Raw genomic sequence first — 26,473 nt, 5'->3', positions numbered from 1 at the left:
TATAAACTCTGTTAAAGATGGAAAGGAAAAGCTTATTTTATTTATTTATTTTTTAAATGTCTTATAGAAAGAGAGAGAGTGCATGTGCTTGAGCTGGGGGTGGGGGAGAGGGAAAGGGAAAGAGAGAATCTTAAGCAGGCTCCACTTTCAGCACAGAGCCCAACATGGGGCTCAATTTTACCACCCTGAGATTATGACCTGAGTAGAAATCATAAGTTGGACACTTAAACCTACTGAGCCACCCAGGCACCCGAGGAAAAACTTATTTTAGATAAGTAGTACCAACGCATAGTATTATAATAAAACAATGTCACAATATCCAAAAAATTTCTGAACCTGTATATCTCAGAATTTTATATTAAAAGATAAGGTATTTTTAGTTTGTATTTTAAAACGACTTTAGAAAAATCTATGAGATCTCTCTAAATATATGATGTTCTGTATTTATTAAACAGACTCTTAAAATATTTTCCCTGATATATAAGACCAAAAAAATTATTAACTAGCAAACTGAAGGAAAAATCAAAAGAAAATAGATATCATATAGATCAAAAGGAGTCTGGTACTACTCAGAGTTGTTCAATTCTTTATCCAATACTTTTGACTGTTCTCCACAGTATCTCGTATGCATTACTTAAATATTTATGCTTCTACTTGTGCCTTCTTTTGTTATTCTATAACACCCCCTCCATCAGCATCTCAATCCCATGGCTTCAACTAACTGGGTGATTCCCAATCTCTATCTTCAGCCCACACTTCATTGGACACCTCTCCTTAGTGGATGTTGGGAAGGCATCTTAAACTTAAAACTGTCTAAAACTAAATTCATTATCTCTTCACTCTACTATGGCCATTTTCCACACAATTCCTTCCTCCCTTCTCTTCCCTATCTCATGTAGGTCAATACAATATATACTCTGCCTGCTTAGTCTAGGTAACACAGCTTCATTATTTCCTATTTTAAAAACGTAACTCTGATCATGTCACTGTTTGCTTAAATACTCTTTGGTACAAAGAGGTCCAAAACATCCATCAGCAAAGGATGAGGCAAATAAATTTTCATGCCACAGAGTATTGTGAAGCCTTCAAAAATGATTGTATGTATCTATATTCATTAACGGAAAGACGGTTAAATGAAGCCTTTCTAGGTACTCTCCCTCCTCTAACAACATCATTTGCCATAGTTCCTCCAGCCCGAAGTCTACCTGAGGATTCTGCTTAATTTCTTAATTTACCAACAAGTAAATTCCTCCCACGATTTGTTCACAGATTTCTGAGGCAAAGAATTTGATTGGCTTCATTCATCATTTTGCACAGGGCAACAGAGCAGAAGTCACAGATCACTCCCTACTCTTTAAATTTTTATCTAGTCCTACAAAAAATGGCTCTGGCCAAATGCAATAAAACTCTGAATCAACTTTTATAATTGAAAATTTTCTAGCTCCATACATTCCAATTACATAGTGAAAGAATATGAGCAAAAACCTAAAAGCTATTGCAACTGGATTCAGTTTCTAAAATACATCCTTAGTATTTAGAGGCCTATCCCATGCATGCTTCACTCCAAGAAAACAAACTGGTAAAAATACAGGTGCAAAATATGAAACAGAATTGTTAAATTTTATTTTTTTAATTTCAGCTTTACTGAAGTAAAATTGACATATAAATGGGTAAGAAACTTAAAGTGTACATATACTTTATTAGATATTCCTATCTTGATTGTTAAATTTTAACAACACAGCTGAACACAAGAATCAAAGGTAGAGAAAGGAGTCAGCAAGTGAGCTAACTAAAACCAAAAGTCTATGGTCTTTTCCCCATGATTATTTGAAAGCAGAGACACTTATCATGTTAAAATGATGAAATAGAAAGCCAACAACCTAATCACTTCATCAGATTCTATTATAAATTCCAAAAGCTCCAGAGCATCCTCCAGAATACCTAATACTAGAAGCTCAATAAATACGTGCTTCAGGAAGAACTGCAGCACACTCTATCCAAATCTGTAGAAAAAACAAAACCAAATCTCCACTTCTCTCTTGGTAGCAATTCAAAATGACCTTTCTTTCAAAATATACTTAATTCTTAATTTAAATATTCACCTTCACTGATTCAGTATCTTTTCTGGGCTAGATGCTGGAAATATGATCGACATGGCCCTGTCTTTGAGAAACTGATTCTATAACAAAAAGCACACTTTCTTTTAGCCTTGCTTGGGTAGAACTACTGTAAAGTATTAAGAATTTGATTTGTGGACTTTCACCTTGCCTCCAATATATATAAATAAACTAAAATCTATAATCCATCTTTTGTAAAACATGACTTATGAAAGTTTCCAAAAACAGGCTTTAATAGATAACGTTGTTCAGTACTTGTAGTCTATCAGTACCATCTTTCTTCAACTTATGAAAGAAACAAAAGTCTTAATAATGGAGATAAAACTAAACATGGTAATCACTTCACAATACATATATCAAATCATTATGTTGTACACCTAAAATGTGTATCAATTATACCTCAATAAAAATAAAACACTGAAAAAGTGGAGATAAATGCAATATTCCTTTCAGATTATTACATAACTTTCACCGTGTCTCTTCCAACTAATTCTAAGTGTGTTTTTGACGTAGCTTTACCATATAGACAAAAAATTGAATCCTTTTAATCATAAAGTTGGCTTAAGGAGAAGGAAATATTCTTCTCTTCTGAGCACCCCCTACCTTCCCTATACTCTATACCCAGGAAAGAAAAAGTGCTAACAAAATAGACTCCAAAACACTGACTGGGCCTCCACATTTTGCAGGGATGGTGTATTCAAATATCAAGGTCAGCATCAAGTCCTATGTGGTCTCCTCTTTGTTGGCTGCCCACGTGGCTGCAGTGTTCATGACCCCAGAACCTGCTCCCTTAAGAGGGAAGGCCAGTCATCCTTCTCTTGTTCTCTCTTCCCTATGACCAGTAAGATGTAAGAGGAGCTCTCTTACATTGTTGGTGGAAATGCAAACTGGAAAACAGTGTGGAGATTCCTCAAAAATTGGTAACAGAGGGCAGCCTCAGTGGTGCAGCGGTTTAGGGCCGCCTGCAGCCCAGGGCGTGATCCTGGAGACCCTGGATCAAGTCCCACGTCAGGCTCTCTGCATGGAGCCTGCTTCTCCCTCTGCCTGTGTCTCTGCCTCTCATTCTCTCTCTGTGTTTCTATGAATAAATAAATAAAATCTTAAAAAAAAAAACAGAACTACCCTATGACCCAGCAATTGCAGCAATTGGTAAATATCCAGCAATTCCTGGGTATTTACCCCAAAGCTACAAATGTAGTGATCCCGAAAGGGCACCTCCACCCCAATGTTTATAGTAGCAAAGTCCACAATAGCCAAACTATGGGAACAGCCCAGATGTCCAATGACAGATAAATGGATAAAGAAGATGTGGTCTATATACACAATGGAATACTACTCAGCCATCAAGAAAGATGAAATCTTGCCACTTGCAATGATGTGGATGGAACTAGAGGATACTATGCCAAGAGAAATAAGTCAATCAGAGAAAGACAATTATCATTGATCTCACTCATATGGAATTTAAGAAACAAAACAGAGGATCAGAGGGGAAGGGAAGGAAAAGATAAAACAAGACGAAATCAGAGAGGGAGACAAACCATAAGAGACTCTTAATCACAGGAAACAAACTGAGGGTCACTGGAAGGGTGGGAGATGGGGTATCTAGAGGCATAAGGAGGGCACCTTTTACCTCATACACCTTATACACCTTATGATGTACTGAGTACTGGGTGTTATATAAGACTGATGAATCACTGACCTCTACCTCTGAAACCAATAATATATGTTAATTAATTGAATTTAAATAAAAACTTTTTTTTAAAGATTTTATTTATTTATTCATGAGAGACAGACACAGAGACAGAGAGAGAGAGGCAGAGACACAGGCAGAGGGAGAAGCAGGCTCCATGCAGGGAGCCCAATGTGGGACCTGATCTCGGGTCCCCAGGATCACAACCCAGGCCGAAGGTGGAGCTAAACCACTAAGCCACTGGGGCTGCCCAATAAGAACATTTTTAAAAAGATATTAAGAGGATCAATGTGAAATCCAAGTTCTTTCTCCCTCCTTTAAAACCTTTAAAGGTTTTCCAAGTAACAGGGCCAGAGGCAGCACCTGCCTGGACCCAGTCTTCTCCCCACTCCTGTTCTTCCTTTCTTCCTTCCTCACCTTCTCACTGCCTGTCCCTCCTTCAGCTTCTCACTCAACTTCCCCACTCTTTCTACCACTGGCCAACCAGTTCTCTATTTTCTCCAGCCCTTCCTGCACACTCACCCAGGCTTCTCTCTCTTACTTTCAGGTTCCTTTTCCTCTGAAATAGGCAGGATAGCCATTGACCCTACTGAGTAATAAGTCCCATGTTTGGCTGTTACAGGAACATAAAGGACATCTTATTACTACTTGGTTCTAGGCCAGTGTAACAGAGGACAAAAAGAGCTCTTTTATACTTGGTGCAGTGTAGCTTACCAAATTCTGCTCTAGGGGCTGGAACCAAACCTGAGCTAACAATAAAATGTTTTCTTTGTCTTGCTTTGCTTTCTCTGCCTTTTCTTTCAAGTACTTCTCTACAAAGCAACCTGAAGTCTACGTCAAAAGACAAATGTTCCTGAGCTCCCTGACCAAATAATATAAGAGCACCCAACTTCCTGCATTTTCAACACCCAAGACAACTCATTTTCTCAAAAGAATAAGTTTGGTAGAACTTTTTGATATAAGGAAGAGGCTTTTGAATATCCTTATCTGTTCATTTACTGCTTCACCATGCAAGAAGTACTGATTTTATATTAATATATAGCACTCTTGTATTTTTTAAAGTTATCGCATACATCTTATCCAGTCTTTTCTCAAGTTATTTTGTCCTACTATGACATTACTATATTAAAATACTGACAATCTTGAAAAAGGAAGCTTCTCTGCTACGCTATAATTACTATAATGGCTTTTAATGATTACCCACCTTCTTTTCCCTAAGTGCTTTCATTCAGTCCCATGGACTTCAAATGTTGGTGACTCTCAAATTTAAATCTCTACACAGGACATCTGAACTTCAGACTCATATATTCAACTACCTGGCAGCTGGAAGGCATTGAGGACTTTACAGGTCTAAAATACAATTCCTGATTTTCCAGATGCCTCACCCCACCCCTTTTCCCTCTCTCACCTTCTATACCTACTATCTATCTACAAAGCAACCTGAAAGCACTTTTTAAAAAGTAAAACAGATCAAACTCCTTGTCCTACCTAAAATCCTCCAATGATTTCCATGTACACTCAGAATAAAATTCAAACTTCTTATCATGGTCTACAGGGCTCTCTACCTGCTTTACCTACAATCTTTATCTCCATCTACTCTATCAATCTTGCTCATGACTAACCTCAGTGGCCTTCAGTCCCTGAAGCATACCAAACTCACTCCTACGTCAAGGCCATTAACCTCACTGTTCCTTTTGCCTCAAATGTTCTTTCTCCAGATTTCACATGCTCATCCTTCTGGCATTTTGAGTCTCAGTTCAAATGTCAACTCTCTAGACAGGACTTCCCTAACCATCTCCTATGAAAATAGCATGTTCCACTTCCATGTTCTAGCCCCTTCTTGATTTGTTTTCACAGCATTTGCCATGATCTGAAATTGTTACAATTTGTTTAGTTTTTTACTGCTCATCTTTGCTACTAAAATATTAGCTCTAAGAAAGCAAGAGCTTGATATGTCTTATTACTTCATGCCTTGCCCAGGCCCAGAAAATTTTTCAACAAATATTTACTGAAAGAAACAAGTATTTCATATTGTACAAATTATATCATTTTACAGTAAATAAACACAATCCTAAAACTTCAATTCCTGAAAATGTTTCCTCCAGGATATTCTTAGTTAGGAATCTTATAATCCAGACACAAAGTTTATTTATTTTGTGGATGACCTACCAACTCAGGGCCTTCGATTTGTTCTGTCACCAGTGATCTTTCTCCTTATTTTTGCCTGGCTCCTTAACATGTAGATCCCTGCTCAAACACATTCCATGTAAGGATGCCCCTAACCATTCTAACTAAAGAGAATAGCACACAACTGCTTCAGATCACTCTAGCACATTATCCTGCTTTCACCTTCTTCGCAGCCCTTACTCTTCTCTAAAGTCACCTTTCTTTACTTGTTTGCTTACCAATAAAGTAGAATTTATAAATTCAAGAAAACAGTAATCAGCACTCTTACATCCCTGCATGTTTATTAAAAGAACTTCCCTCAAAAGAAAGATGGACCCTGGGACAGCTTTGTAACATAGCTCACTGGGTAACATAGCTCACTCTTTTTTTCAGAACAGTACAGACTCAGAAGGGATCTGAATATTATAAAGATTTTTTTCTTTCTATTACAGAAGCTCATTTATCCAGATATATGAACGCAACAAGCATCCAAATGGAACACTTTTCACATCACTGACATCAGTTAAAAACAATGTTAAACTGCTATAATCTACCACACTGCAAAAATGATTTGGCATCATGGGGCTGCGGTGGGAGATCAATCTGTTCAGAACAGACTGGGGGTATAGATGGCTACAGACTGCTCTACAGCAAAGGACTGTAATTGTGCAAATTAGAAAAACCTACATTTCTATGTCAAAGCTGCAAAGCACCTCAATCTCTGTTTCAATTATATACGTGTGTATAACTATATAGCAATCATTGTGTATCACATATAAATATAAACCACTGGGCAGCCTGGGTGGCTCAGCGGTTTAGCGCCGCCTTCAGCCCAGGGTGTGATCCTGGGGACCTGGGATTTTGAGTCCCTCATTGGGCTCCCTGCTTGGAGCCTGATTCTCCCTCTGCCTGTGTCTCTGCCTCTCTCTTTCTCTCTGTGTCTCTCATGAATGAATAAATAAAATCTTTTTTAAAATTAATTAATTTTTTAAAAACCACTACATCTACAGACATTTAGCAACCTACAATCAATAGTTATCTTTTTTTGTTTTAAAAGATGAAAAGCCCTAGTTAATATATATTTAATTATCTTCAGTAAACATCAAAAATTACTGCTGGCAGGTCTATAACATCAGACGACTCCTTAAGCACATCTTAGCTTTTGCTACTTTGAGTTATGAGGATGAAATTACAAACAAAAAGAATATAAAATCTTCATTATTCCAAAGTGAATTATCATAACATTAGCTGGAAAAGATATATGTATCCCCATATTCATTATAGCGTTGATATTGTAAATATCACAATAACCAAGATATGGAAACAACCTAAGTGTCCATCAATGGATAAAGAAAGGATGAAATGTGAAAACACACACACAGACACAGAGTACTATCCAACCAAAAAAAGGAATTTTTTTGACAACTGTGACAACAATGGACTTTGAGGGCATATGCGAAGTGAAATCAGTCAGAGAAGGACAAATATCATACAATCTTACTTATATGTGACACGTAAAACAAAAATAACAACAACAACAAAAAAAACAAGCTCACAGATACAGATAACAGATTGGTTGTTGCCAGGAGTTGGGGATGGGGATGGGCAAAATTGGTGAAGGGGGTCAAAAGGTACAAACTTGCATGACTTAAATAAATCATGAGGATGTAATGTGCAGCATGGTGACTATAGTTAGTAGTACTGTACTGAATTATTTAAAAGTTCTAAGAGAGTAAATCTTAAAAGCCCTCATCACAAGAAAAAGAAAATTTGGTAATTATGTATGATGACACATGTTAACTAGTCTTACTATGGTTATTTCACAATATATACAAATATCATCATTATGCTGTACAATTGAAACTAATATTATATATCAATTATACCTCAATAAAAACATTTGGAAAAGTAAATTATCTGGTTTATAGACAAAGTTTGAAGCAACTTTTTCCATCATCTTTAGATGCTGTGAAAAGCTGAATTAAAGAAAAAGAAATTGCACCTGAAACTGTAGTGCATACTACATTTCAAGTCAAATAAAATGATTGAAATTTTTTGAATTGGGACATAAGATAGATATCAAAGTCCCATTTCAGTAAAACTAATTGGACAGCAGTATACCACTGAGATTAGATAACATAAATCTTAAGGAGGCAAGTCCACATAGAAACTCATACAAACTCTCTTCTCATTAAAACAGAAGCTACTGGTAATTGCATATTAAAAAATATTTTTATTTATTTTTTTAAAAAGATTTTATTTATTTATTCATGACAGACACAGAGAGAGAGAGAGGCAGAGACACAAGCAGGCTCCATGCAGGGAGCCCAACGTGGGACTCGATCCCAGGTCTCCAGGATCACACCCCGGGCTGCAGGCGGCACTAAACCGCTATGCCACCAGGGCTGCCCTAAAAAATATTTTTAAGAAAAGCATGGGTATAGTATTTAGTTTTCAATACCAACACGGTCATTTACTGCTCTTTTCTAGAAAATAAAGCAATTTAACTAAATTGGTTTTTAATGTGGGTTTATAATCCATCCATGGGTCATACATGAAGTCAATTCAGTTAGTTATAATATTTTTTTTCCAGCTAGAATAGAACAAAAATCAAGTTAAAAGCACAAATATTTTTGCTTCTGTAATAGATGTGTAACTAAGCAAACTAGGTGTGGTAAATACATTTGCAGTAAAATGTACTTCTGTGAGTCACAGTCAAAAGGATTTCATAACTCCAGACCAAATGATTGCCAGGGTCTTTCAGCTCTAAAACTTTATTGCTAAAATGTGTCCTTGACTTGGAAAAAAAAAAGTCAATGGATGGCTTCTTCTTTATTCAATGTTTAGCTACAGTTCTTTTTAATACAAGCAACAGAATATAAATGTTAAATTAACTATGCTAATAGTTAGCATAGGGACTTATTGAGAGGGCACTGGAAGAGCTAACCACTAAGCTCAGGGAGGACAGAAACTGAGGAGCGCTGGGGACCTCAGCAGTGGGAGTTCACAGTCTTCGCCTAGGGAACCGCCTCTGTAGGATGGGGTGGCTCCAACCACTACTATGACTGTGCTGTGATTCTCCCTCCATCTGGGTTTTCAGATTCTCAGTAAACCAATCAGCCCACCATTCATCAGGTATCTCAACTCTTAGATAAATCAGCAAAGGAGCAGGGAAAGATGCATACACACGGTCTCTGGGGAAATAAGAAATTGTCCACTATCTCAATCTGTCTAAAACATCAGATCTTTGTGGCCAGAAATTAACAAATCATTTATTGAGCCCTGACTAAATGAGACCTAATACCTGGTTCAATATATAAATATATATAATAAATACAACACTAAAACATCAAGTTGTACACCTTAAATACATGCAGCTTTTGTTGAACAAAAACTGAGTTCAACAGAGTGAAATCAAGTGAAAATGTTTTCAACAGATAGAAAGGAACTTGGATTTTATGTAAGAACAATTTTTCAATATAATGAACAGACACTGAACATTATAATAAACATTTTTAATTTCATATGTTCTTAAAAACTTAATTAGAAGTCCTATTTTTTAAACCAGTGGTGTAAAAATAAATCCTAAAATATTTTTAAATAAAAATACTATTTTGCAAAGTGAATCACTCTATTTCTTAAAATTTACACCTTTATATATTGTGGTAACTAGAGGAGATACATTCCCTACATAAGAAAAGAGTACCTGCTACGGTCTTGGATGTTTGTGTTCCCCCAAAATTCATATGCTGGAATTCTAAAGCCCAAAGCAATGGTATCAGGAGACAGGGCCTCTGACATATGATTAGGTCATGAGGGCTCTGCCCTCATGAATGGGATTAATGCTCTATAAAAGAGGCTCCAGAGAAATCCCTGCCCTTTCTACCATGTGAGGACATAATGAGAAACTGGTAGTCTACAACCCAGAAGGAGGTTTTCATCAGAACCCAACCATGCTGATCCTTGATCTTGGCCTTTCTAGCTTCCAAAACTGTGAAAAAATAAATTTATTTATAAATTGCTCAATCTGTGGTATTTTGTTACAGCAGCGTGAACAGACTAAGACAGGCCCGTTAGTCAGTGACCAAAACAATTCCCTTTGTTCCTTGCTATTTCTGTTCTTGGAATCCCCCTCCATTGAGGCACACTCTCTGTGTGACATCCTACTTCATGCTGACATTCCCTATGGGTCTCCCCAGAAGCAATGCAGATTAAAATGCACAAGAACAGAAAAAAGGATGGCAGCAGAATGTAAAATAAGCACTGGGTTCAGAGTCAGGAAGACCTGGGAACTGCCTCTGCTCTGTCACTAACTAGCTATTTGATCATGATCTGTTCACTGCCTCTTTCTATAACTGTCAGAGGGAACTTAAAGAAGTATCTATTAAATAAATCCATCCATAAGTTATTTCTCACTTGAAATAGGGCAGAGATGATGATAACTGCCCTATTTATCTTTTCTGGGTGTTAACAAAAAAAAAGCATAAACTATGAAGCAAAAAAATTTTTTTAAATTAATAAATTATTAACAATGAAACCGTTTTTTTAACTGAAGTATAATTGACATATTAGTTTCAGATATATAACATGACTCAGTATTTGTATATATTTTTTTTTTCAATTTTTATTTATTTATGATAGTCACAGAGAGAGAGAAAGAGAGAGAGAGGCAGAGACATAGGCCGAGGGAGAAGCAGGCTCCATGCACCGGGAGCCCGACGTGGGATTCGATCCCGGGTCTCCAGGATCGCGCCCTGGGCCAAAGGCAGGCGCCAAACCGCTGTGCCACCCAGGGATCCCAGTATTTGTATATATTATGAAATGATCACAATAAGTTAACATCCATCACCATACACAGTTACAGAATTTTTCTAATGAGAACTTTCAAATTTACTATCTTAGCAAGTTTCAAATATGCATTATAGTATAATTAACTGTAGTCACCATTACAACCCCATGACTTACTTTTAACTCTAAGTTTGTATCTTTTGAGCTCTTTTCATCCCTTTTGCTCACACCCAACCTGCTGCCCTCTGACAACCACCAATCTGTCCTCTGTATCTATGAGCTTGGTTTTTGTTTATTTAGATTCCATATACGATCTCACTTTTTTTCCTATTTGCTTGCTTGGCTGGATTTTTTGAAGGCCATCTGGTGTAAATGGGATAAGCATGACTTTGGAGACAGCAGATTCAAGTTTAAATCCTACCATCATGTTTTATCACCTGTTTGGCCTTGGGCAAATTAATGCACCTTTGGGGGTGTCAGTTTCCTCACCTATACAACAGGAATACTAACACCTCTCTCACATATTGCATTAACAACCAACATTTGTCAAGTATGCTCAACTCTGCTTATTCCTCACTTCATTCTCACAAGTCTAGACAAGTCTCCACACTGCAACTCTTTGAATTCCACATAATCCCTAATGTCTTACAAAAGCATCTTTAGGGCAGAAATTAACTACTTCATCACCAATGCCTAACCTAGTGTACAAAGTAGAACTGAATAAGTTTATTATATCAATGAATTCCCATCCATCTTTGTGGTAAATATGTAAGAATAACATAAGCTATTCTAACAAAATACATATTAATTTTATTTCATTTCTCTGTACACACACTCACTTTTACTTTTATACACTCTTTTTTTCCAACAGGTACTAAGAAGAAAAGAGAACCTTAGGACAAGACAGAGTCATCTTTATCTTTCCCATCAAAAATAAGAGATTTAGGAATAGTAGCTGAAGATTTTAAAACTATAAAGCTATCCCTTTACTTCTGGGGTTTTTTTTGGTTTTTATCATTATTAGCTAAAAATATCAGGGTTCAAAAACACCAGGAATAACAGAGGATGGGGAGGCTAACATCTAGACCCTGAATCTCTGAGAAGAACAGCAAAAAGCTATCTTTTCCCAACTTCTAGTAGTTAACCACCTATTAATCAGATTTAGCATAAGGGATGAAATTTTTTTGCCAGTCCTATTCTAGCTTCTCCATTTCCCAGCTCTGAGGAGTCAAAAATCACCTCAGAAATCCTCCCAATCAAACCCTCTTCTGCATCTCAACAACCTCTGCTTTTAGTTCAGGTCCCTGGCTATTTTAATAGCCTCCTCAGTGCTCTCTCTTTCATAATACCACCAGAGTGACTTTCTGTAACACAAATCTGATGGTATCCTCTCTGGTTTAAAACCCTATACTAGGTGGCTCCCTATCATTTCCAGGGTAAATACACCCTTGGCATGACATCAAAGGTCATTCATGCTCTGTCCCCATCTAACTCTCTGGTCTCTTTTCTCCTCATTTCCTAACATGTGCCTAATTCTAAAGCTACAATCAAACTTCTTGCTTTTCCGTAAGCATATCATGATGCTCTCACACTCCCTTTTAACATCCTGTTATACTTCCACATACACTACATTATAACATGTCCTTCTTTGCCTACCTGGTAAATTCCTTCAAAATTCAATATAAGAGTAGGACCAAGTTTGGTGCCTCTGTACTCCTAAAATATATGTATTATAGTTTAGTTATTTTTCTACTATCGCCAGTAAAAAACAAGACCCTGCAGGATAGAAACTCTTTTAATCATAATAGATAATATACAGTACATAGCAGAAGTTCCAATAAACTAAATAAGTTAATAAAAGGCCTGACTTTGGTTTTATCATAAATACAAAGGGTTGTGAGACCATCTGGCAAAATAAACACCCGTCATCAAGTTATTCCTATGAGAAAGTAAACCTGGAGTTCTAAATAAATTATTACAAATAAACACTGAACACAGGAATATAATAAACATGGTTGTAAAATATCAAAAGATAACATGAATTGGTAACTAAGGTGTATATGTTACCTGAAAATAACGGAACATGATTAGTGGGAAAGAAAAAACTGAGATCCAGCACTGTGGGTAAATTTTAAAAACCCTCTTTAACAATATCTATGGGAATTTAAAATAATAATTCTTACAGACAAGTTCTGTTCTTAACTTTGCAAGGCATTATTATATAAAGGTAACTAGAAATTAATATCCATGACTGTAATGTTTACATTTATATAATCCTCCTCCTTTGACGTGCAATTTTTAATTTTCTGAAGTAGGGGCAAAAATTTTTAAAGCTTCCACATGAGTAAATTACACGGAGTTCCAACAGATGATGGCACCATGGAAATCCGTAAGAACGGCTGCCAAACAGGACCAATATGTTGGAGAAGAGCAGGCAGTAAGACCAAAAAAAAAAAAAAAAGGAACAACACAATGTTCCTGAGATCAGCTTCTCTGTCCTCAACACCAGTCATATATCCAGCAAAAATAATGGTGACAAGGGAATTACCTTGCACATTCTTAAAATCAAGAAACTCACATCCACCCAGACAGGCTCTATCATAACTCTGTCCCATCATCCATGAAAAGTCAAACAAGTCAAAGGCTACAGTTATTCCCTAGTACACAAAATTAACATAACCTTCAAGACAGGTACATAATGGGTAAATTACTTTGAAAAGAAGCATGGGCAAATTACCAAGATTTTAAACCACCAGGCAGATTTCTTGGTAGCATACCCCTTCTACTTCCTTCTACCTCTCCACTTCCTACTTTCTCCTATTATCGTAGTTCAATTACCTTCCCATTACTCAAAGACCAAAAAAAAAACAAACGTAATGGTTAACATGGGTTTCGCTTTTTTGTTTTGTTTTTTACGATTTTATTTTTAAGTAATCTCTACAACCACCATGGGTCTCAAACTTACAACCCTGAGATCAAGAGTCACATGCATGGGGCTCCTAGGCGGTTTAGTCAGTTAAACATCCGACTCTTGGTTTCAGCTCAGGTCATGATTTTGTGATTATCAGACTGAGCCCTGCGTCAGGTTCTGTGCTCAGCACAGTCTGCCTCAGATTCTCTCTTCCTCTCCCTCCTGCTCTCTCTAAAATAAATAATAAAATAAAAAAATGATAAAAAATAAAATAATAAAATAAAATAAAATAAAATAAATAAATAAAATAAAATAAAATAAAATAGTTGCATGCCTTACCAAATGAGCCAGCCAAACACTCCTAGAACATGGGATTTATAGCTAAAGTGGAGATGGTCTGAATCCTGCCTTTACTAGTTTACTAGGATTGCTCTGTGACTTTACTTAGGTTCTCAAACTCTCATTCCTCATCAGTGGAACAGAGACAATATATTTTCCTGTTAGGGTTGTCCTAAGAATTAAATTATGTGAGATACAATATATAAAGTGCAATCACTCCACATGGCACAGCCAACTAAATAAAAAGAGCCACTAGAGAGTATGAGAAGTGAACAAGTACACAGATAGATGTAAGCAAATCAGAAAGATCTGAGAACTAATAACTGGTGTATTTTACACTAAGATGACAGTGTAAGAGATCACAAAGTGTTTCCCAGTATTTTGTAATGTTTTATTTGTTTACTGCAGGCAAGGAAAAAACAAATCAACAAAGCACCACCACCATCAGCAGTACCACCAATAAAGACCAAAGAAAATAATAAAAACTTTATTCCATGATCTTGTAACCCACAAAAAAGTTTAAAAATCCTTAACTTCAGCTCATAGCCTCTTCATGATCTAACCTTAACCTATTTTTTAGCCTCATCTCACTTTTATGCCTCCATGTAGTCAACACTGTCACTTGTAATACATAACCTACTCTCACAGTTCAAACTTGAGTCAAATAACTCCTTCAACTTGGTTACCATGCTCACCTCATCCCTTTTCCTACCCACTGAAACCCTCTTAGTCATTCTGTCCCATTTTGTCCCTCCCTGATCTGTCCTAGCAGGAATCATCATAGCTACTCCTTGATCCCCTGTTGCTTAAACTTACATTTAGAGCACCCATTTCACACTAATTAGTGTTTTTCTGCAGGCTTCTTCTTCATCCTAAGCTCAATGTCATTCAAGGGGAGGTGTTAATGGTCAGCTGAATGCAGACCACGAAATGTGATAAAATGAAGTAACACTCCTTTACATATACAAATATCCTTCTTCAAAGTAAAAAAATATTTCTGTCATCTTTCTGTCTTAACCACAGCTTCACTGGCCTTCCATTACAACAAAGCAGTTTACTAGCTAGCAAGCACAAATCCAACAACTTTCTAGCTTATATTTTCTGAATACCCAAAAACATCATCCATTATAATAATACTGATACTTCAAAAGAGAACATTTTATGATTTACTTATCAAATGACCTAACAGTCCACTTTAATTTCCATTAAAGAAACAGGATATTCAATCTTTTTTTGGTAGTCATTAAAAGCAAGCACATCAAAATAAATGTTTGTTTATAATGATTGTCCCAAACAAGGTTTAATTTAAAACGTTCTTTTGCAATCATATGAAAATCAATCTCATTATTTAATACCACACATACTATATTCCTATACACACACACATATACACATATTTAAATAACTGACTTTTACAAATATCAACTCTTATATCCCATATATGATTAGAAAGTTGATTCACAACCAAGAGTTTGATTTGTAACCAGACTACGGTTTAAGACAGTTAAGTAAACGTGACTTCAAATATTTAAGTGCATAAATTTGCTTCAGATAAGAGCACTGTAAATGAAAAAGTAACAATTCTAACTCATTCAGATTCTAACTTTTGTTTTGCTAGTGTATTTATACTTCTACCTTAACAAATCACTTAACCTCTCTAAATTCTAAGTATCACACATATAAAATGACTCTGCATTAGACCAAATTTCCCATACATTCTTGATCATAAAAATCACCCAGAATACCTGTTTAAAAATACACATCCAGGGCAGCCCAGGTGGCTCAGCGGTTTAGCGCCGCCTTCACCCGGGGCCTGATCCTGGAGACCCAGGATCCGGTCCCACATCGGGCTCCTGCATGGAGCCTGCTTCTCCCTCTGCCTGTGTCTCTGCCTCTCTCTCTCCCTCTCTATATCTCGAATGAATAAATAAATAAATAAAATCTTTTAAAAAAAATACACATCCAGACCCCTCTTCTAAAGGTTCTAATGTCAGTTCTAGTAAGAAGACCGGGGGAGTCTATACAAAGTTCCCAGGTACTCACATTTCCCAGGTTCCTCATCACTGGAAAGTTTTATACATACTGGTTTCTGATTTCTAAAAGCTCCTCCTGGCTATAAAATTCTATGAATTTAAGATTTTTATGATACTCAGCAACTCCTCCAGCCTAACCTGCTGATATTGAATGCAATATACATGCAAATTCATCTTGCTATGGAACAAAGTTTGAAATCTTCTCTATACTCTTTTTTAGTATCTGACTCCGTTTGCTACCAGTCCTTCAATTTTCACATCACCCTAGATACCAGTATTATCTTGACAAATAATTTGATAGATAAGGTGATTTGCACTCAGCATACTTCTGATTGAAAGATGTTCCCCTGTGATTTTAATGTATACAACTCTTCTCTAGTAACCCATTCAATCATACACTTAATGCTGATTTCAAGCACGCACTAAGGTTAGTTCTCAGAACAGTATGTATAGCACTGTGATTGTATTTTGTTTGCATTTGTCTTTTACTTACATTTTTAATATTCAATAGGCAGATCCTAACTATAATCCCTTCTCAATCCTACAGATACTGATTATGTGCTGAATGAACTTTAATACATTATAATTATTAACTGGCTTTAAAGCACAATGTCTAAAATATCTTCTCATTGATGTAAATATAGAAGAAAATATTTTAAAGGCTGTACTCTCAAAAATCTCTGTAAAAGCTGTGTGATAAAAAAAAGCATACGTTCTCCAACATGTGTTCACGTTACAAAAAAAGGCATTCCTCCCAATCTGTACCTACCTCAAAATTAATAAAATCTGTTTAGTCAAACCTGCTTTATATTTAAGTTGATAACTGTCCTATCACAATGCAACTTTTCCAAAAGGCTGTAAGTCATATAAAAATGAAGATCCCAAAAGTATGAAGATAATTTAGAGATGAAAGCAAGGCATGGGATTGGGAGTCAATATATTCAGTGTAATTAAACACACTATTTTTCATTATACTTCCCAAAAAGCAAGACAAGGAAGAAAACTGAAATTTATTACTCTTATTACTCTAAAACCAAACAAAACAGTTTCTTAAGGAACAAAGTTTTTAACAGTACTCTGATAAATTTTCTCACATAGGTTTTAGAAAAGTAGTAATATATTACAACGTCACCAATCAAAATTTCACAGCAATTGAGAAGCTTTAAATCCAATTGTAACAAAAGCTTAAAGTATACACTTAAAATACACGTCAATAAATGTGACACTGCAAAGGGTCAAGATGATGTAGTCAAACATGAAGTGTTCTAAAAACCAACAGAAGTTAGAACCAGATAAAGAGCAATTCTGTATCACTTAAAGCATGGTATTTATCAAATTTAAATGTATTCACAGCTATCACCAAGATCGAATACAGTGCAAAAGAAATACCAATGTAACTAGCAGTCTTCCAAACCCCTCACTTTTTAATTATTAAAATATCTTCATATTTTATCTTTACATGCACCAAACTGCACTAGGCAAATAATCCAGAAAACGTCAAGTTTGTTTCTTTCTTATTCAAGAGAATCTAAAAGAGATAATAGGTTACCTAACAGATTTAACCATATTTGAAAGCAATACAAATTCACAAAGTCATTGATGTGCTTTTTAACGATCTATTTGGCCTTGAAATAATAGAAGTGGAAATAATCATAATGGGAGCATCCAATCACAGTGATTCTAGAAAGGTTGAATGTGAGATACTGCTAGAACACCTATGTAGAATTCTGCTCACCCCTGGTGCTGGCAAACTGTTTACATATACGATATGTACCCAAAGCAGACATGCAAAAATCAAAGGGTAACTGTAGGTAAATTTAAAGCCATCAGTGAAAGCTGAAAATCTCTTATTGGATAATAAACATTCTTAGTTATCCTTAATATAAATCTATAAATTAATTAACCAAATTTTTCTTGAGACATTATTCCCTACTCCTCATAACAAAATATTTTTTTTAAAGAAGGAAAATAGGTAGAAAGTAGGTCATTACCTCATTTAGTACTAGATGTGTTAATTTTTGTTCACCCTTCAACTTTATAATTTTGTGTATTCTCAATATATTCTTCTACATGTATCTTTCCCCTTCTACAACTAGTTTCATGTAAGAGCATGAATTAATCAAATGTGCAGATCTGTTTTTCCTTCTAATACATTCTTGATGACACTTAGCGTTTTGTGAAGTTAAGCCAAAGGAGTACACCAGACTGAAGCAGCATACGATGATCCTAAACTTTGGGTTTATCTCCAGAAACTATCATGACAAAGCTCCTGCATGCTTGTCATAGGCCAGTTTAGAGCCCTTCATTCACAAGAATGAATTAGTAGTTATTAAATTAAAATATATGATATGTAGAAATTTACCAAGAGGTCATTCAAGCATGTAAATAAACACTTAGAAATCTCGTATCTTTCCTAATGAGAATAAAATCAATACACTTTCTATGATGAGAAAAACAAGTTTTTAAATTAAATAAAAAATCACTTTAAAGTAGCTAGAGGGATCCCTGGGTGGCGCAGCGGTTTGGCGCCTGCCTTTGGCCCAGGGCGCGATCCTGGAGACCCGGGATCGAATCCCACGTCGGGCTCCCGGTGCATGGAGCCTGCTTCTCCCTCGGCCTGTGTCTCTGCCTCTCTCTCTCTCTCTCTCTCTGTGACTATCATAAATAAATAAAAATTAAAAAAAAAAAATTAAATAAATAAATAAATAAATAAATAAATAAATAAATAAAGTAGCTAGAAAGAACGTAATTGTTTCTCCTGTGTATCAGAATGGTACCATACATTCCAAAATAGTTTATCAAAATCTTCCTTTTTGTGGAAACAAGGTTTTAAAGAAAATGACAGTCTTTAAACTCTAGACAGAGATGACAATCCAATTTCAAAACATATTTCCCTCTCTTTTATAATACAATTCACATTCAAAGGTATGCACTTCAAACAAAGTAATCCTGGATATATAAAGACTCACCATCTGTATGGGTTTCTTGTGGAGATCTCGTTCAGTTACCAGTTTTTCCTGGTCAGTGACATAAAGACCTTTCTGTGCTAAAGCCTGGATTACAGCATCATGGCCCAAAAGGGGTTTTGCAGCATCACTCTTGAGAATGAGACTCCCAGCACGACAGTACAGTTCAGCTGATAGAAGCAAATTAACAACAGGTGGTTTGATGTGTTCCTGGTCATACTGATCGGTATAAAACGGTTCTCGAAGCTCCTCTGGCACATTTTCTATAAAGATTAAAGGCAAAAAAATTCTTATGTTTATAAAAGAAACACAATTTATTGAATAGTTACTATGTCACAGAAGATTCCTTTTCAAAATAACAGTAACTCCCAAAAACTAATTTCAGTACATTTCCTCACATTCAAGCAGTCAACCAGGAAATGCACTGTAACAGATACTGCAGGGAAATGCTAGGCCTTTCCAACTGACAGCATAAAATCATTTGCCCAAAGTTGTACAGCTAAGCACTTGCAAAACAGAGACTGCCTAACTTATTCTGTCCCTTTCTCAGGGTCTCTGGTCTCTCATCCTTCCTGCTTAGCCTGCTGAAGGTATTTAGGGGCAGTTACAGCTATAGTTTAGGGGAGAACTACTCTTAAAAATCCCTTAACCTAGTAAATCAGTGTTATCTCCACCTTAACACTCACTACTCCCCATTCTACCCCAAGAAGCCCTCTTGGACACCCAACAGACACATTAAATGGACACGTAGAGTTTACAAACAGGACATGAGAAGGAAACTAAAAATTTCAGAGTTTCTTTTCTGCTAGCCATTTCCCTTGAAGAACATCAAGTCCCACTCTCCCAATGTCTACTTCTAAATCAACCTTTAGGAGCTGCTTTTGCATCTGATGGCAGCCAGATTATTAAAAAAGCATAATAAACAAAACAATTCTCACTTTTTTGTTTTTTTTTTTTTAGAGAGATTTTATTTATTTACTCATGAGAGACACAGAGAGGCAGAGACACAGGCAGAGGGAGAAGCAGGCTCCATGCACCGGGAGCCCAATGTGGGACTCGATCCCGGCACTCCAGGATCACACCCTAGGCTGAAGGCAGGCACTAAACCACTGAGCCACCCAGGGATCCCCACTTCTCACTGTTTTACAAGTTTTCTTGTCTTTTCTACCTTGTATTTCTTCCTCTTCCTCCCACTTCTTACCTGGGCACTGTACTCTTAATCAAAGCCAAGACAAGAATGAGGTTTTGTCTTCCAAAAGGAAAGGTAGCCATCTAAGTTACAAGTTAACATGGAGCTACAACCGTAGAACCTGATAGCTCTGGCGTCACACCTAGCCAGTCCCTTGCCTGCCTTCTGTTTGGAACGTGAGGTCTAGAGGCCAGACATCCCCCATCGCTAATTTTAGGAGTCTTCTGAATAGGCAGCTTTAATATAATCGTAAAATAACCCCAAGTACTAATCAAAATGAGCATTTTTATTTTTTTAATTTTTATTTATTTATGATAGTCACACACAGAGAGAGAGAGAGGCAGAGACATAGGCAGAAGGAGAAGCAGGCTCCATGCAGGCTCCATGCACCAGGAGCCTGACGTGAGACTCGATCCCGGGTCTCCAGGATCACGCCCTGGGCCAAAGGCAGGCGCTAAACCGCTGCACCACCCAGGGATCCCAAAACGAGCATTTTTAAAATGTATTCACAAAGTATTAATATACTCTGTAGCAATTTTCACCCTAAAGTTTTTGAAGAGCTCTTATTATTTAGAAAAATATTTTCATCAGGGGTGCCTGGTTGGCTCAGCGGGCTAACTCTTATTTCAGCTCAGGTCACAATCTCATGAGTTGTGAAAGTGAGCTCCATGCTTAGCAGGAGTCTGCTCAAAGAGTCTCTCCCTCTGCCCCACCTCCCAGATGCGTGTGTGCACACGCCCTCTTCTCTAAGATAAAGAAATCTTCAAAAAATATGTTTTCTTCATACAATATTAATGATTTCATGTTCATTTTATGTACCATCATGGTTCTGGGGAAATTCACAGAATTAGAAATAATCCCCACCTTCAAAGAGCCAATAATCTACAAAAAGACTAGACAAATAAGCAATTCAGAAACAATGAATGATTAGGCACCAAATGAAAGAATTTAAGTGCTAAATGAACAACTGTTCTTTTTTTTTTAAAAGGTTTTATTTATTTATTCATGAGAGAGAGAGAGAGACGCAGAGACAGAAGCAGGCTCCATGCAGTGAGCCTGACATGGGATTTGATCCTGGGTCTCCAGGATCATGCCCTGGGCTGAAGGCAGGCACTTAACCACTGAGCCACCCAGGAATCCCTGAACAACTGTTCTTAATGAATAATTAGGTGCTTAGAGTTCAAAGCAAGCAATATCGCAGTGGGCTGGCAAGATTTTATCCTAAAGAAAAAGGATCGGAGGAATGGTCAGAATTTGTTGAGTCAAAAAAAAAAGTCTCTAAACAGAAGGGGAGAGCGGGGAGAGAGAAAGGAAGAGAAGATGTGAAGAGACACCAAACTAAACAATTTGGGTGGAGAAAAGGGTTCCTGTAGGTTAAGAGTAATAAAAGCAGGAAAGCTAGAATGGGAGGTTGGAGATAAGACAAAAGTAGTATCTCTTTCAAACATGAAGGCTTTACACAATAGCAAGGAATTGCTTACTGTTTAAAAGGAGAAGAGTGACACAGTAAGAATGAGGTTTGGGGGGCGCCTGGGTGGCTCAGTTCATTAAGCACCTGACTTTCGCTCAAGTCATTATTTCGGGGTCCTGGGATCGAGCCCTGCTCAGCAGGGAAATCTGTTTGTCCCTCTGCCACCCCCCCTGCTCGTTCTCTCTCCCTCAAATAAGTAAATAAAATCTTTTTTTTTTAAATAAAGAATGATGTTTGGGGACAATTAATTTGGTCTTCAATACTGACAATGGTAAAAATCAGACATAGATTATAAAAATAAGGAAACGAAGTTGAAAAACAGTAGTGAAAACCAAGAAATAGAAGAACTAACAAACCCAAAAGGAGCCAGGACTAAAGCAAAAGAAGGGGGTAAAGATGGCAGAGACTATTAGGCCTGGGTTACCTGGGAAATAGTGGTAACATTAATAGAAAAAAGAAAATCAGAGGAAGCACTAACTGTGGAAGCAAGATCATAAACTCAGTTTTAGATACGATGATTAGAAATGACAGCAAAAATATCAAAAAGGGGATATAGGACTCTGGAAAGAGGTCAAGAGTAGATATATCAATTTGGGACTTTGGAGACATCTAAAAATATCATCCTCATTTAATAAATGAAAACACCTTTCTTTTTCATAGCTACCTTAACCAGTAATGAGCCAGCCTTAAACTTAACAGCTGCCTCAGCATGATATATCAGCACAGGTATAAACTATAGAATAAGGTGTTGGTAAATTTAGTATCATAGGAAATACTATAGAAGTTATTTAGTAGAACTCTATTAAGAGAAATTAGTTGATCATAAGATAATTATTGTAAAATGTAGGCCTAATGGATTTTTATTTCCTGTAACAATAAAAAAAATGACTAATATAGGTGACTTGGTATCCAAACATAAGCTACGCAAAGAAAAGTGACTGCTAATTATCAGGGTTACAACCTTCTCCACTGTACCTGGATATCTACCTAATATTCATTTACTGCCTTTACATCCATTCTCACAATGATTTTTATAACTTGGTGAAAGTGGCAAATCAGACAATATGCAAATATATATTAAGAATATACTAATACTAAGGACTTTTATGTATTAAGACACTGTCCTAAACATGCCTTCTGTCATTTAATACTAACAATTCTCTTGTCCCCGTTTTACAGATAAGGAACCCAAGAATGGTTATCTTGCCAAGGACACACAGCTGATAAATGCAGAGTCCTAACTCTCAACCATCTAGCTAATAGCTTAAAAAGTAACAATGGTTTGCCAAAATTATTAGGCTAGAAGGTAGAAGACATGCAGCTGAGGGGCTATTTCCATTTTATTATGGCATGCCCACAAACTTAAGTTATAAAAGAGCAAGTTTTTAAAAGATCCTAATGCAAGGAAAAGGGAAAGGACCCATAGCAAGCCAAAGAATGTTTCACAAATATGATCCCCAAAAATGCCAAAAACACGTTTTCCCACTCCCAAAAGAATACAAGACTGCATGTTGAGTATTATAAAATAGGTTTCAAAAACAAGTCTTCAAGATCTGAACATTAAGACTTCATTTTGCCAACTATACAAAACTATTTTGTTTGAAATTGCATCATATTGTGAAACAAATGAACTGAAAAAGCATTTTAGAAAACAATCAAAGATAAGAGGTTTTACCCTCTCCTTCACCTCCAGAACACAAAAGGAAAAAAATTAATGCATAAGGAATGGATGAGTGAAACACCACTCCTAGAATTGCAAAGGATAAGAGACAAGTTTTTCTTGTGTACCAGGACTTAAGCAGACATACCTTAATCACATTATTATAAATCCTAACTAGATCTAAGTTTTGAAATTAACAATCACCTGAAATGCTTGAAGTACAAGTAAAGGGAGTAGACATAGTACGAGTAAAGAATTGCTCAAGGCAATTTTCTATAAAGATGGGTTACGGGCAGCCCAGGTGGCTCAGCGGTTTAGCACCTGCCTTCAGCCCAGGCCGTGATCCTGGAGACCCGGGATCGAGTCCCACATCAGGCTCCCTGCATGGAGCCTGCTTCTCCCTCAGCCTGTGTCTCTGCCTCTCTTTCTCTCTGTGTCTCTTATGAATAAATAAATAAAATCTTAAAGAAAAAAAGATGGGTTACTAGTTGCACACATACGCCAGCAATGATACAGATTTCTTTAAAACAATGAAGAGGGGAATGCATTTTAGAAATATCACCACATTCAGCCATGAGAACATTGCCTTATTTTCCAAATCTAAAAAAAATTTCTCTAAAACAATTACTGAGAGAACTAATGAGTTGCAAAAACTCCAAATGAAAATAAAACATAGATCTTGAACTTGAAATTAACCAAACATAAATATGGTAAATAACATGAAAAAAATAGTACCAGTATCAGAGAAAGTTATAATAAGTCATTTTTTACTTATAAAAAATGGAAAAAATTTTTAAAATCCACTTTTGACAAAGATGCACCTTTCCACATGACCGGAGGGCAAGGTCCATGTCCTTTATCTTCTTGAGGATATAAATCCCCAGAACATATCTTAATGCCTAGTACATGGTAAGCACTCAACACATATCTGATAAACAAATAAAAATGTTACTTAAAAAAAAAAAAGTAGTCATTAGCCTTGTCCTAATATTTTAAACCTCCCCTCAACTCCCAGATTCTGTGCTAATAATTATAACTTACTCCTTGTATCTGTCTTAAAAAACTTTAGAGTTATCTCCTAGGTCACTCTTCACTTCTGCAAAGAAGTAAAACCCTCAAAACCAAACCTCTTTTCAGTTAACCTACTTTCACTACCATTAGGAAGCAGCATGGTATAGTGGGGGAAATTCAGGCATTGGGAATGTATAGGCTTTGGATTTAAAAAGATGAGTCTGAATTTTACCAGTTACCTGCTATGGGATTTTTGAACGCAATAATTAATTTCTGAGTTTAAGTTTCTCCATATTCTGCAGATGTGCCTCAATCTCCTCCTTCTCCTCCTCTCTCTCCTCTCCCCCAATGGCCCATTATGCTCCAGACACCCAAGTCTTTATGTTGCTATAGCACGTCTAGTTTGTGACTTTTGGCTTGTGCACTAGCTCTTCTGCTGCTCACATTCCTCGCTCTCACCTTACACAGCTCATTCCATTCAGATCTCAGCTAAATGTCACCTCCTCAGATAATACCTTTCCTGACTACCCAATCAATCATCCTATTTTAATTCTCTACATAACAGTTATTACTATCCTATAATATCTATGTTTATTTCTGCCTCTCCCCATTACAATGTAACCTCAAGGAGAGCAGGATACTTCTCATTCCTGGGTCACTAGCACCCAGAACAGTACACCTGGAACACAGCAGACTCAAATGTTTACTAAAAGAATGTAAAGTACCTAAACACAGAGCTTTGCCTTCAAATGAGATGCCAATTAAAAGTGAACTCCCTCTACCCTTCCACTTACCAAAGGATGTGTTAAATGCTGTTCAGCATTCCTGAGCTTAAATTACCTCCTCCAATCCTCCCACTACCCTGTGAGACTAAAGCACCTCTTCTGAGCCCCAGCTCCTTATAAGCCAGCTAGCCTAATCAACTCTTCACTGGGATGTCACAAAGAAACCCCAAATTCAAAATGGGTGCCAAGTTTCTTACTAACGAGGGCAGTTATAAATATAGGAAGGGACTAGAAATGAACTAGAAAGACTTATGAACTCTGCAGTGTTGGACTAAAATGCAAAGTGTCAGTATAAACACATGGTGTTTTATATCTGTCTATATACAGAGAAAGAACTAGATGTACTTTATGTTATATATACATATGTATGTGTTTTGTAGCTCTGTCTCTGAATCCCCAGCAGCAATAGCCTAGCACCTATATCTTGGTTTCTCACTAAAAGGAAAGAAACGGCTATTTCCAGAGCTGGAGAAGACAAAGTACAAGATGAGCTAAGAATGTATCTGTATGTATTTGGCGGGGAAGGTATGTGCACACGTGCCAAAAAGAAAGAAAAGGCCAATAAATGATGGGGCCATTCAGAAAGACATAGAATGAAAGGAGATCCCACCGGCCAAATCTGGTACAATATGAACATCAAAATATATAATAATAATAAAGGATTGTAACACATCGGAAAAAAAAAAGAATCAACAAGTCCATCCTGATATAAATGAAAAAATAAGCCAATGAGAAAGAAGAAAACCCTTCTTCTTGATGTAGAACAGCAATTAATAAATGGTGAAAAAAATGATAGTAATAATGGTAACAAATGACAAGCAAGAATCACTATCGTATGTTAAAATTTTGGGTAAAAGTTTGATAAACAGGATATTTCAATTTATCTCTCCATAAATTATTAATTAAAAATGGAATAATAATTTTATGGTGCAGAAACAAGGCAGATTCCACTTTAGCCAAGTGATCAAAGCGAACATTACCAATACCAAAACGAACATTATGTGTCTCCTGATACGATTTACAGAGGCTTTAACTTCTCTTCTGGGGTAGTTCTGCCAGATTTGTGTAACTTTAATCACAAAGACACTTGAGACAATTCCAAATGGACATTCTATAAAATAACTGGTCTATTATAAGACAAAGATTTTATAAAGAAAAAAATCAAAAAAAAAAAAAAAAAGGAAAAAAATCAACACTGCAGGCTCATACCTTATGGGGTACCGAGAAGAGTAATTCCCTGTTTCTTTCCTCTCCCTCTGCTGCACCTACATCTCTGGCATTATTATACATTAGGGAGGATGTCAAGTTTTTCAATCTTAGCAAGAAGAGAGAGTAAGGAAATTCACT

At 36.5% G+C, this 26,473-nt stretch overlaps 1 protein-coding gene across 5 annotated transcripts in view; it reads right to left on the bottom strand.

Annotated features, from left to right (window-relative positions):
* CAMSAP2 (calmodulin regulated spectrin associated protein family member 2) overlaps positions 1–26,473 on the bottom strand; it is a 116,249-nt gene that overhangs the window by 74,116 nt on the left and 15,660 nt on the right. For all 5 annotated transcript variants that reach the window (XM_077902409.1, XM_077902411.1, XM_077902410.1 and 2 more), the window contains exon 2: positions 19,014–19,273. In XM_077902409.1, coding sequence (XP_077758535.1) covers positions 19,014–19,273 — 260 coding nt within the window. The remainder of the gene's footprint in view (positions 1–19,013; positions 19,274–26,473) is intronic.

The sequence above is a fragment of the Canis aureus genome, chromosome 6 (assembly GCF_053574225.1).
Source record: "Canis aureus isolate CA01 chromosome 6, VMU_Caureus_v.1.0, whole genome shotgun sequence".
Classification (NCBI taxonomy): domain Eukaryota; kingdom Metazoa; phylum Chordata; class Mammalia; order Carnivora; family Canidae; genus Canis; species Canis aureus.
Note: the sequence above shows the minus strand (reverse complement) of the source record. Positions and strands in the feature narration are given on the sequence as shown.